At 42.3% G+C, this 13754-nt stretch overlaps 1 protein-coding gene across 1 annotated transcript in view; it reads left to right on the top strand.

The window, feature by feature from the left end:
* Positions 1-13754, top strand: part of FIG4 (FIG4 phosphoinositide 5-phosphatase) — a 448851-nt gene that overhangs the window by 88287 nt on the left and 346810 nt on the right. Inside the window, exons 2-3 of the mRNA XM_082251578.1 lie at positions 4945-5043; positions 10157-10280. Coding sequence (XP_082107704.1) covers positions 4945-5043; positions 10157-10280 — 223 coding nt within the window. The remainder of the gene's footprint in view (positions 1-4944; positions 5044-10156; positions 10281-13754) is intronic.

Genomic DNA, 13754 nt, shown 5'->3' on the forward strand with positions numbered 1-13754 from the left:
GTTTACTTTTCCACTAAAGTAGTACTAAAGTAAGTGGGTGGGATAACAACGATTCTCTGACCAATCAGTGGCTAGTAGTGACAAACAGTCAAGGCTGCATGCAAAGAATTGTGGGATATGGTACCGGTACGGCCCTCTTGGAACCACAACTGAGGTGGTACTGTTTAAGCACTGCCTTACTGTACCGAACAGTTCCTACACCGTACCATGTGGTACCATGCAGTGGTAAAGCACAAAAGCGAGCCGAACCATTTGGTTCCATGCAGTGGAAAAGCACATTTAGAGTCCTTTGTTTCCTGAGTGGAGATGGCTTAAGGGCGGCAGGCTAGCAAAAAGCGTCCTCCGCCTTCCCCTGCCTCATCTGTCTCGTCGGATCCTGAATCTGACTCCGCCACCTCGGACGTGGCCCACCCTGCGGGGTCTGCTGCCACGCTCCCTGAAGCATCAGATAGTGAGGATGATTTCTCCACACCTGTAGCTGCGTACTAATTGCATCTGTGCGGGAAGCTTTAAAATTAGAGGATGCAGCTGAAGCTGCGGTGGAGGTGCTGGTCCCCTTTGGCACTCACAGGCCATCCCGCTTGGCAAAAGTGTTCCTTTATATACTTCCTATTTTGACAGATTTGTCACAAAAGAGTGGGAGCGTCCTAATAGTTCCTTTGTGGTTCCTAAATGCTTTGCAGTGAGGCACCCCTTTGAGGAGTTCCTTCTCAAGAAGAGGACTGTTCCATCGGTGGTGGAAACCTCGGTTTCCAGATTGAACAAGGCAACCATGATTTGGGTAGAGGAATCTCAGGCTTTTAATGTTCCAGAGTCTGTGGCCCACAATATGTTTACTGTTGCTGGTTCACCACTTTCCTGGTGTCGCACACTCTGTACAAGTGGGCTAAACTTTTGCACCGTGACCTAGAAGGTCAGCAGCTTCCCCCCTGCCTTTGATGAGGCAAACCAGTTGTTACAGGGGCTGTAGTTTGTCTGGGATGCCTCTTTGGATGCGGCTCCCCTGATTTCTAAGCTGTCTGTTTCGGCAGTGGTACTTAGGCGTGTATTGTGGCTTAAGTGTTGGTCTGCAGACCAAACTTCTAAAAAAAAGCCCTGACTGATTTATCTTTTCAGGGCGTTTGCCTGTTTGGGGCTACCCTGAATTACATCATTAAGAGTCTCATGGGGGAAGAGTACCTTTCTTACACTGGGAAGGGTAAAGAATCTTGTTGCAGACGTGGCCTGTCTTTTACGGCTCACAAAAAGGTTTTCTGTCCCTCAGGGTACACTGACAGAGGCTCGAAACCTTTCTAGTCCTCCTCAGGAGGCTTCAAGAGGCCCTGGTCTGGCAAGCTGAAAGCGGGATTCTCTAGACCCACAGACAAGGCTCCTTCAGCATGAAAGTGTGCCCTCACCCATTCGGTTGTTATAGGCCTACCTAGAAGTACAAATAGTCGATGGAAGTTTACTTCCACTTTAAAGTGTTACTAAACCCAGGACCCTGCATTCACTATTCATTCACACAGGCTGAGCTATCCATTTTTAACATACAATGCAGGAGGGTGGTTTGCACATTTTTAACCCATTTTCTAGAACAGGCAGTATTCAGATTTAGTTTACAGGTGATAATGAAGAACTGTGAACACAGTACAGACAGAACACAACTGTGTTAAACTTTACACCACAGCCCCCTTCTAAACATTAAAAAAGCAGGAAGATTATGTAAGAATTTTAAGCAAGTAAAAATACTGGTACCAACAACCGTAACCAGCAATTTTTATTTATTTTTTGTTGTAATTTATGCTATGGTAATGGGAACATTAACAACTATAAATTAGATGTAATCCCAATTTGGTTGCAAAAGTGGAAACGCGTTTTAAGCTTGGGGCAGCAGCAAAGTCCAGGACTTTCCTTTATAGATTACCACTCATATCCAGTGGCGGAGCTAGACTTTTAAAACAGGGGTGGCAAGGTATTATTTTGGGGGGTCAATATACATGTGTGTGTGTGTGTGTGTGTCTGTGTATGTGTATATATATATATATATATATATATATATACACGCACACGCACATGCACACACATATACATATACAAACACTTTTATAAATAAATGTAAACAAACATTCTAAGCGGTATTAAAACATTTTTAATTAAATAAACAATTATCAAAGTAAACATTATTCTTTTAAGGCCGCACACCGATCACATGGCTCTGCTCTAAAGGGGATCTATGGCATAGATCCCCTTTAAAGCAGGATCCCCATATATCCCCCTTTAGAGCAGGCTAGGGCAGGTCCCCCATATATCCCCCTTTAGAGCAGGCTAGGGCAGGTCTCCCATAGATCCTCCTTTACAGCAGGCCAGGGTGAGGTGAGGTCCCCTATATAGATCCCCCCCTTACAGCAGGCCAGGGTCCTCCCCCAGACAGTCCCTCTCAGTCTCCGCACCAACAGGATTGGGTTTGGGAGCTGAGCAGCCAGGGGCAGAAAGCAGCAGACACAGCGGCGGCGGCCATGGCAGAAGCACTGCACGAGGGTGATTAGGGTGTGCCTAGGCACACCCGGCACACCCTGTGTGCACGCCTATGAGTAGAGTTGCACAATATTGTCCCCCATCAATGTAGTGACCAGCATGCCCCCCCCCCCCCCCCATAAATTGACAATGTAGTAACCAGCATCCCAACCCATCAATGTAGTGACCAGCATCCCAACCCATCAATTGACAATGTAGTGACCAGCGTACCAACCCATCAATGTAGTGACCAGCATCCCAACCCATCAATGTAGTGACCAGCATCCCAACCCATCAATCCATCAATATAGTGACCAGCATCCCAACCCATCAATCCATCAATATAGTGACCAGCATCCCAACCCATCAATCCATCAATATAGTGACCAGCATCCCAACCCATCAATGTAGTGACCAGCATCCCAACCCATCAATCCATCAATATAGTGACCAGCATCCCCACCCATCAATGTAGTGACCAGCATCCCAACCCATCAATCCATCAATATAGTGACCAGCATCCCCACCCATCAATGTAGTGACCAGCATCCCAACCCATCAATCCATCAATATAGTGACCAGCATCCCACCCCATCAATCCATCAATATAGTGACCAGTATCCCAATCCATCAATATAGTGACCAGCATCCCAATCCATCAATATAGTGACCAGCATCCCAACCCATCAATGTAGTGACCAGCATGCCGTGTCCCCTTCAATCATGCAGAGACCAGAGAGACTTACCTAAGGTTACAGCAGGTAGAAGAAGAAGAAGTGAACGAGTGGGCGTCTGTGCAGCTAGTTCTCTGTGACTGAGCGCGGTGAACAGCAGCGGCGCCGTGAGCCGCTGCACAGCTAACCAATCACACGTGCCTGCACACCTGATTGGTTCTCTGTGCCGCTACTCACGGTGAGTAGCGGCACAGCGAACCAATCAGGTGTGCAGGCACACGTGATTGGTTCGCTGTGCAGCAGCTCACAGCGCCGCTGCCGCTCACCGCGCTCAGTCACACAGTCACAGAGAACTTGCTGCACAGGCGCCCTCTCGTTCAGCTAGTGCGAGCGGGGTGCGGGGTGGCAACAGGGGTGGCAAGGATGTCGTCTGGGGTGGCAATTGCCACCTCAGCTAGCCCTCTGGCTCCGCCACTGCTCATGTCGCCACTTTAGCTGCAGATCTTGACTCTTAAAATGGTTGTAAAGGCTAAAGGTTTTTTTTATCTTCATACGTTCTATGCATGAAGGTAAAAAACCTTCTTTGTGCTGCCTTCCCCACAGGCCCCCCTAATACTCACCTGAGCCCCTTCTCGATCCAGATATGTGCATAGGAGCCTCGGCTATCCCTGGACTTATTGGCTGAGACAGCAGTGGGAGCCATTGGCTCCCAATACTGTAAATTACAGCCAGTGAGCCAATGAGAGCAGTGGCTGGTTTATAGACACGTAAACCAGGGCTCAGGAGCGAGCTTGCAAAAGTGCCTCCATAGCAAGCGGCTTGCTATTGGGGGCACTGGTCAAGGGGGAGGAGCCAGGAGCGCCAGTGGGGATCTGAAAGAAGGGGGTTGGGGCTGCTCAGTGCAAAACAACTACACAGAGCAGGCATAAGTATATATATTTTCTTTAAAGTGTTACTAAACCCATAACAGTAAAAAAGGTGTTTATATGCAATAAAGCATGCTTTTTATACTCACTGTGGAACCTAAGGGGTTAATCCTCTGCATTGTGTAAAAAGACTGTTTGATCCTGTATGCACAGATCTTCCCCTTCTTGCTTTGCCCCCCAAAAAATTCCTGGATAAAACAGAGTTACTGGAGTCAGGCTGCACATGCTTAGTTTGGTGTGCATTTCTAGAGAGTTTTTTTTTTTTTTTTTTTGGGAGAGTGCATGTGATTAGCACAGGGCCAATCAGCACTGTTCAGACAGAGAGTCAGGAGTCCTGTATCCTGATAGGACAGCTAGTGCAGTATGAAAACTTCTCCTACAAGCTTTACCTATACACTGATAGAAGCCACAATACTGCTATATACTGCTGATGAGAAAAGGTATTTAGCAGTTTATATTTACTAATATAAATGCATTTCCATGTTCTGTGTACTGTGGGAGACCAGATATAGTGAATGCAGGGTCCTGGATTTAGTAACACTTTAATAGCACTTTTAAGGTTAATGAAAGAGATGCCCATTTCTGATCCCTGGCACTAGAAACTTTAAAAATGAACAGCAATGTTGTAGGTTGCTTTATTATCCAAAAGGAAATCCACAAAGAGTCTTTTTTTACCGTTTTATACCTCCACAGCACTAAGTTTTAAAAAGCGTTTTGTATTGTATTGAAATGCATGCACTTTAAATGTTATCTGCTTTGTGTTTTCCTGCTGGTGAAAAAAGTACTTGTAAAGCTAAACAAAGCCAGCAGTTGATTAAGAATTTCTTTTTGTTTTATTTTATATTCAGAGGTATTTTCTTGTGGGGAGCAATCATGCAGAAACAAAATACCGCGTTCTGAAAATTGATCGGACGGAACCTAAAGACCTGGTAATTATTGATGATAAGGTGAGTGGAGCATAATATAAATCCAGTGAATAGTATAACATTTTTTAAATCGTAACCTTTGTACCTCTGTTTGAAATTGGTGTAGTTTGAAATGTTTTACGTGTAAGAGGTCTATATTTAGGTAAACAAAATAGCTTTCAAAAAGTGCCACATCCAGTAGACAATAGCAGAAAAAACAACGATAGGAATTACTTGTATAGTTAATGGTGGATTTTAAAGACATGAGACACACAGACTTGTATAAAAAAAGCATTTTATTTTAAACATTAAACACTTGAATAGCCAGAAATGAAGGGGAATAGCCCCTACAGGTATTTCCTTCAAACATTACAGGACATCATTGACCATAAACAAATGATAATATACCAATTATCAGCATTGTTGCTTCTGGCAGTGACATATTGGTATGCACACCCACCCACTGCACAGATATACAAGACAAGACTGATTTAAAGATCACATGTCCGTGTCTAAAGATCAAAAAGTTAAGATATGTAATGTGCAATTTTCTAAGATTGCAAACAAGGTAATAGGACTTTAGGTTGAATATCAGTTCAGTTCTAACTAATCGTAAATCTACTCCAAATTGTAAGACTATTTTATCTGCCCTGTAAAAGAAAAGATGCCTATTTTTACCTGTTCCGAATCCGTTCCGGTCCAGTCACATGATTGGGTCCTAGTGCCAGCTTTAGTGTAGAGGAGGGAAAAGCCGACAGTGGATACACCGTAGAAAGTGTGACAAACTCAACCAGGACAGGGGCTTTTGGAGAGGACTGGGGGCAAGCCTCTTACCCACTGACTATGGGTCCTGTCATTTAAGGGAACACTACTCTTTGGAAGGTGTATAATTGGGGGATCGGTGGAGTTCTCTTGTTTCTGATTTCTGTTTCTCCCCAAAACACACAGACTCTGGGAACTGGAGGTTCCATATCCATATTTGGGGCCTCTATACCTCAAACCAGCAATGACTGTAGATGTTAATGTAATCCGCTCAAACCACTGGGGTCCCCTGCCATAATTTGTTTATTGTAGGTAGGTCTCCTGCTATAGTCTGTCTACTAGTCTGAGGAGGGGGGAGGTCATTGTTTGTATTGTTAATTGTGCTAATTAACTCACCTATTGTCTGCTAGCAAACTGTTGTGGGTTGTGTTTATACTTGTAATAATGGGTGTTGTACTTTGTGAGTTCGATGCTGGCAAGTCTGACCTGGAATAAGATCGCTGATTGTCCAGGTGACTAGTTTAATCAACTTAATGTTTGACGTATATGTTGGCTAATTTGACTAACTCTTGGAGGATCATCTATGATGAGATTAGCCATGAGTCAGCTGTACCTCGTTATCTAAACCATTGTGTGATGTTTTGGGTATATATTTGGGTTATTGATCATGCGGTGACTGACCTACTTCTCAAGTGTATAAAAAGCCTGTATTTCTGTTCAATAAAGAGTCTTTCCTTTTGGAGTTTACCTCGCATCTTGTCTGTATACGATGTTTGGGGTAAAAAGGGCTGGTATTGGCTCTCAGTCTGCTCGGAACAGTTTGGAGGGCAGGAGGCACTGCTTGGCAGAAGTGAGCACCTAGTCGGGGTGCCCAAGTGGTTCCGTCACAGTAAACCTATGGCTGATATCATCGCTCAGGCTCTGCAGCTGTTGTCGCTGCTTCTTTACACTGAAGCCAGTGCTGGGACACGATCATGTGACACTGGACCGGAGTGGCTTCAGAATAGGTTAAGTATAGAAATAATTTCTTTTACAGGGTATATAGAATAGTCTTAAAAGAGGTTGGGAGTAGATTTAAGCTTAGTTAAAATTAGACTGGAGTTCCACTTTTTTATTATTATACAGGATTTATATAGCGCCAACAGTTTGTGCAGAGATTTACAGTGTAAGGGCAGACAGAACAGTTACAATACAATTCAATACCAGAGGAATCAGAGGACCCTGCTCGTTAGAGCTTACAATCTAAGAGGGAGGGTCAAACTCATACAAAAGGTAATAACTGCGGGGGATGGGTTGATAAAGAAAATGAAAGTAAAGTTGTTAGGTGTAGAGAAGAAGAGAAAGAGAAGATTTCAGAGATCACCTAAAAGTGGATAGAGTTGGAGATGGTTGGACAGATTGGGGTAGGGAATTCCAAAGGATGCGGGAGGCTTAGACGAAGTCCTGAAGGCAGGTGAGCATGGGAGGAGGTGACGAAGGAACTAGAGGGCAGGAGATCTTAGGAGGAACAAGGAGGACGATTTACTTGGTATTTTGAGAATATGTTAGTGATGTAGCTGGGGGCAGAGTTGTGAATGGCTTTGTAAGTTATTGTAAATATTTTAAATTTAATTAGTTGGGTGAGTGGAAGGCAATGGAGGGATTGTCAGGAAGGGGTAGCAGACGCTGAGCAGTTTGTAAGGTGGATGAGTCTGGCAGCAGTATTCATGATGGAATGAAGGGTGGATAACCCTTTTAACCACTTAAGCCCCGGAGGATTTTCCTGCTAAACGACCAGGGGGTATTTTGCGATTCGGCACTGCGTGAATTTAACGGACAATTGCGCGGTCGTGCGACGCTGTACCTAAACGAATTTGACATCCTTTTTTTCCCACAAACAGAGCTTTCTTTTGGTGGTATTTGATCACCTGTGCGATTTTTTGATCATTATAAACAAAAAAAGAGCGACAATTTTGCAAAAATAGCAATATTTTTCACATTTTTTTATATGAAATTCCCCAAAAAAAATGTAAAAATCAAAATTTTTTAACATTTTCAGCCAATTTGTTTTATCCTACCTATGTTTGGTAAAAAAAATCGCAAAAAGCGTATTTTTATTGGTTTGCGCAAAAGTTATCGCGTTTACTAACAAAGGGAAAGATTTTTGTCATTTTTGTTGTTTTTTTTTTAACGCGTAATGGCGGCGATCTGCGATTTTTTTTGCGGTACTGCGACATTGCGGCGGACAGATCGGACCCTTGACTGACATTTTTGACACTTTTGGGGTTACCAGTGACATTTCTACAGTAATCAGTGCTATACATATGCACTGTTACTGTAAAAATACACTGGTAGTGAAGGGGTTAACTTTATTTGGGAGGGAGGGGCTGTGTGTGTCCTTAGGGGCGTGCTTTCTACTGTGATTGGCTGTGGCTTGAGCTGTAAGGACACTGATCAACGGATCTACATAGTAGATCCGTGTGATCAGTGTCTTTACACCGAGGAGAATGACAGGTGGCTTGTTTACACAAGCTGCCTGACATTCTCCCTCTCCCCCGACGATCGCCGAGTGACCGGCGGACATCGGGTCCGCTGGTCACACGCGCGGGGGGGTCCATGACCGTGCAGGAGCGGGAGCGCGCCTCCGCGGGCGCGCGCTCGCTCCCCAGACCCTCCCAGGCTAGTGACGTTAATTAACGTCACTCTGCCTGGCAGGGGCTGACCGCCGCAGTAAATCTACTTGCGGCGGTCGGCAAGCGGTTAATGGTAAGCCAATGAGGAGTAGTTACAGTAGTTGAGGCGAGAGATGACCAGAGAGTGAATTGGGAGCTTTGCGGTTTCATTGGTTAGGAAGGGACCTATTTTGGAGAGGTTGTGGAGGTAGAGGCGGCAAGCCTTGGAAAGTGATTAGATCTGGGGCCAAAAGGAGAGTTCAGGATAACACCTAGCACCCTGGCATGCAGAGATTGGTGGATGGTTGTGCCATTGCTCTTGACAGAGAAGTCAGGGGAAGAGGCAAGGGGGGAAGGAAATATTATGAACATGGACAAGTTGAGTTTGAGGAAGTGGTGTGACATCCAGACAGATATGCCAGTAGGTTAGTGATTCGTGAGGAGAATAATGGAGTGAACTGAGGGTTGGAGGAATGGATTTGGGTGTTGTCAGCCTCCCATGTATTTCAATATAATTTTTATGCTATCAGCTGACCTAGGGAGTTGGTGTCGATTTGAAAATAGGAGTGGTCCAAGAACAGAAACTTGCGGGACCCCGGAGGAGAAGAGGAAGTAAAATTGCAAGTGATTCTAAAGGCACAGTGGGATAAGTTGGATCTTTAACCACTTAAAGCAGGGTACATGCTGTTCACCATACGCTCAACAATCGAAGGAGTCGGGCAAAAAAATCTAAGGAGCTGGACAGAAAATTGTTGGCCGAACAGTGGCTTCATCCAGTCAGATGCAGCCGCTGATCGGGTAATGTAACAGCTGCTGGTGGCGAATGACAAAATGCAATTGTCATAGGGAGAGACTCCATTCACACTGTATAGATGTGTTTATATCCAGCTTTACCTTATTGGTTTGCCATATTAACATTTCCATACAGGTTAACTTATAAAAGTACATTAAACCTTCGCTAGTAGTACCTGGTATATGTCGAGAACTCCTGCTGCTTTATCATTTCACCCGGGTATTATGTTTTAAAAAAAAAAATTGTTGTGCTAGTGCCGTAAGCTGTCATAAATAATCGTCATAAAGTGTATAATATGTTTATTTCCTGTGATTGTCAGCTCCATTCTATGGCCATAATGTGGTATTATCCTGATAGAGGTATTTCAGGAAAATACTGCATGCTGGCCATTAGATGGGGCTGATGATCATAGAAGATAATCATAGTACACATATTACGGTAATTATGTGTGAAAGCTGTATGAATACTTGACATTATCAAAGCAAATATTTGAAAGAAAACCTTTAAAGCTGAGCTCCAGGGATTTAGCTACTTTCTGCAATGTGCTGGCTTACTGTGGGTTGCATGCCACCTCATGGACTTATCTCTTTAATTATGGTTTAAGTTTTCACTGAGTGCTCTTTCTAGTTTAGACTTAATAATCCTTTAAAGAGCTGGTTCATACTAATATATACAGTGAAATTGTAATTTCATGTGACCACATTAAAAATGTGTTAAGAATGAGGACCTTGTGCCATGGTCATGGTAACATTGGAATAGTTTTCACAGTGGAATGTAAAAAAATTTGAGTGTTTGTGTTCCATCTTCTTTCAGTAAAGGTACATCATGGAGCTCAGGCTTGAGATAATAGGATATTGCAAAAGAAAAGACATTTAGTCTTAATAGAGGAGTAATTATATCTTTTTACATTTTATCCAAAAGATGCTTTAAAATATTTATTTTCTTTAAGCATGTATACACCCAACAAGAAGTACGTGAGCTCCTTGGCCGCCTTGATCTTGGTAACCGGACAAAAATGGGACAGAAAGGGTCATCAGGATTATCCCGAGCTGTGTCCGCTTTTGGAATCGTTGGTAAGCTTATTGTACTGATGTTCAAATATTGCTCAAAACCCTAATGAAGTTACAGAAATAGAATAGATATTTACAAGCCGATAGATACAAATTGAAGGCCCTTTACCACCCCTAAAAAGGCGGGAACAACAAATGGGACTTTGTATGTACCACCAATAAATCACACGTGTGTAAAATCATTCCAAAAGTTAAAACAACAAATAAGAGAAAAACGTAAAAAATAAATCTTATGCATATGAAAATATCTAGTTTATGGTGACTTGGATCGTCACTTTTCACAAAAGACTCGCTTCAGGACACATGCCAATTACAGTAATTCAGAGCACTCTACAAAAATAAATATGGCATATAAATGCATCATAAGATATCATATAGACACACAAAGAAAAGATTATATAGTACATTCAAACAAGGAAAATTATAATGCAGCAAAAGGGGCAATACCAAAAAAATGGCTAGAGGCAGAAAGCCCTACCCTTAAAGATTGGTTTAATTGAAGTGAGTATATGTAATATGGAATATCTAGGTAGTAGAGAAGAGGATTGGGTAGAGAGATTCTCAAATAAATGGAGATAATGGGCAGACTATAAGAAGACCAATAAATACAGTATATAGTGGTATGGGCTGCTTAGGGACACGACTGAAGAGTAGGGCAATCTAAATGGAGATTGAGGAGAAGAGGCACAAGATAGGGAAGGGATAGAGGGGTAAAAGAAATGGGGAAGGAAGGTATATGGGATTTTGGGATAAGGGGGAAAAAGTTTATATTGAAATATGTGAAGTATTTTGTTTAATTATACGATTTTGAAAACCAATAAAAATTATAATAAAAAAAAAAAAAAAAAAAACAAGATAAGTGATATCTAGTATTTCGCACAGCCACAAAAAAAGGGGGAGGGTGAAAGAGGAGAAGGGAAAAATAAATTTTCCCTCCACTCCTTCCAGACCTCCCAGCTCCTGACAGAATAGGGCGCAGCCTCTTGGGGGGGAGGAATATAGAGACACAGCCATGGTATGGACCCTAATATTCTCAAAACATCCTATATTTCTACACTTTACAAAAGCACCCTGGTTACCTCTACTTGCAAAGTGTTTTTCCATTAACGAAACGTCATGACATCAATGTGAAATCACAAAATAATCAAGTAGACAAAAAAAAGGAACCTTTTAAAGTAAAACAATAGGAATTAGGCAAAAGGGAGAAAGATATCAAGAGGAGGGAACTTTCCTTCTCTCCAATAATATACAAAAGTTAACAAAGCAAAAAAAAAACAAAAAATGCATGCCACGAAATATCCTAACATGCAACAGGGTCCCAAATTCTTATTTACCACACTTCACATATTATTAGTGCGTGTCCTGCAATGTTATAAGCGATAGTGCAATCACTAAATTATGCTTATAATGAACCCAACTAAAGAGTAAAGACCAAAAAAGCTCCTCTTACCGGCCATAAGGTGTAAATGTAAAGCCCCATATATCTGGAGCATTAGGCCAATAAAATAAAATATCCAAAAAGGCAAATTTGAATACTCAAAAAAACTTCCCAATAATTGACACAAACAGAGAACAAAACCCCTTTAAATAGCGTACCATACTCCTCCAAATTGCGTATGCATACATCTGTCTCATATTGCTGGTGGTGTCTCGACGTCCCTCAGCCATAACTATTCTATCTTGTATGGGCTGGCGCACATCTGTGGTCTCCCACCCCTACAGCCACTGCCCATTGCCCCCACCAATCAGGGCCTTGCGGCTGCCTGTTCCTCCTCAAAAGTAGATAGATAATGGACTAACAATCTAAATTTTCATGTCTTACTTTACACTTTCTTGTTACAGAGGTTGACCAGAGTGTCTAAATATACCTATGTATTCTAACTGGCACCACAGTTAGACCTAGTTCACTAAGCAAATAATGTTCAGTAATAGACCTGGTCAGACACGCTCTCTGTTGTTCTGCAGATCTATGTCTGTGTGAGGACATTTGTAGTTAATAGTGTAGTTTTTATCCACTATGCAAGCATTAAGCACTGGTGTGGGAGAAAAAGCAGCATTTTCACTTAGAGGTATTTAAAGTATTTCCAAGAAAAAACTCAGCTGCAAATCATAATAGTGTGGATACAGGACTATGAAGAGAAAAAATAAACGTCTGAGACTTTGGCTGGACCTTAAGGTTTACATTTTTAATGGTAACACTGTGCAAATGCTCACGTATGTTGCAATGCTGTATAAAGTCCCAATTGCATTTTAATCAATTTTTATTAAAAACATTTACAATTAACATAGTACAAATTTTCAGAGGTACAAAGCTTTGTTCTATACAAGCAGATAGAAAAAAGTTCCATTTGAAGATGCTTAGTCAGTCGTTTACCGACTTTAGTGTCAATGGTAATATTGGTAGTAAAACTTTAGTACGAATTGCCTCACAAGAGAAACAGAGAGGCATCTGCGGCTTCAAAACAGAAGATAGAAAACCAAAGTCAAAGTGCACTAGAATGGAGTTGTACTTCACAGTTTTTTTTAGCAAAGTAAGGTTAAAAACCCTAACAAACCTTTCCAACCCTTCTTTTCAGGTTCTTATGATAGCTGGCACTCTCACTGCCTCTCATTAACTGGTTGATTCAGAATTGCCTACCTTGTCCCACTTGATGTCCCCTACAGGCAGATTGCGCCTTCCCCTTTGGAAGACTTTCCAATTGTGTCACCTTTCATTGTCGCCCCCTGCTGACTTTTGCCTTCGACTCCCTGAATTTGAAATGATGTGTGCTGGGAAGGGCACACTTAGCCACTCTTTTTCCTTTATATGGAAAAATTTACTTCTGTAATAATCAAAAAAATCTACTGTATGAAAATAAATGTAGTAACAAACCGCAGTGCCATCTTACATTGGTGGTCGATGTACAGGACACCCCCCTCCCCCTTTACATTTTGTGGTCAGGATAAGGCCCCCTTTACATTGGTGGTCAGTAGAAGGTAAGGGTGACTTTCCATTGGTAGCCATTGGGAAAGTGTGCTATACATTTGTGATCAGTAGGGGAAGAGCCCCCATACACTGGTTTTTAGAGGTGGTAATAATGCTTAATAGATCATTAGTGTAAATTAGTTCTTAACAGAGAGCGGGAAGAATATGCTGTAATGGACCCAAATAGAAATGACATTGGTACACAAACTATGCAGGCACTGCCAGGTGGGAGAGTAATCCATCCCAAATGTGTCTCGCCAAATTTCAAGATCTCTAGCAGAAGCCCCCTCTCAATCCCCCCTCCCCCCTCAGGTTAAGAAAGCTGGATTAAACTAAAGACTACCAATGTTACTTACAGCCACCACAATATGCCTACATACATTGTTTTTTTATTATTTTTTTATAAACTAATTACAATTATATAGCCTTTCAGTGCTATCATACTTATCACTAATTAAAGTAAATCTTTCCTGAGAGAAACATGAAGAATGCCATTGCTAGTCTCTCTTTGA

This window comes from Pelophylax lessonae (assembly GCF_965119305.1).
Source record: "Pelophylax lessonae genome assembly, chromosome: 3".
In the NCBI taxonomy this organism is placed as follows: Eukaryota; Metazoa; Chordata; class Amphibia; order Anura; family Ranidae; genus Pelophylax; species Pelophylax lessonae.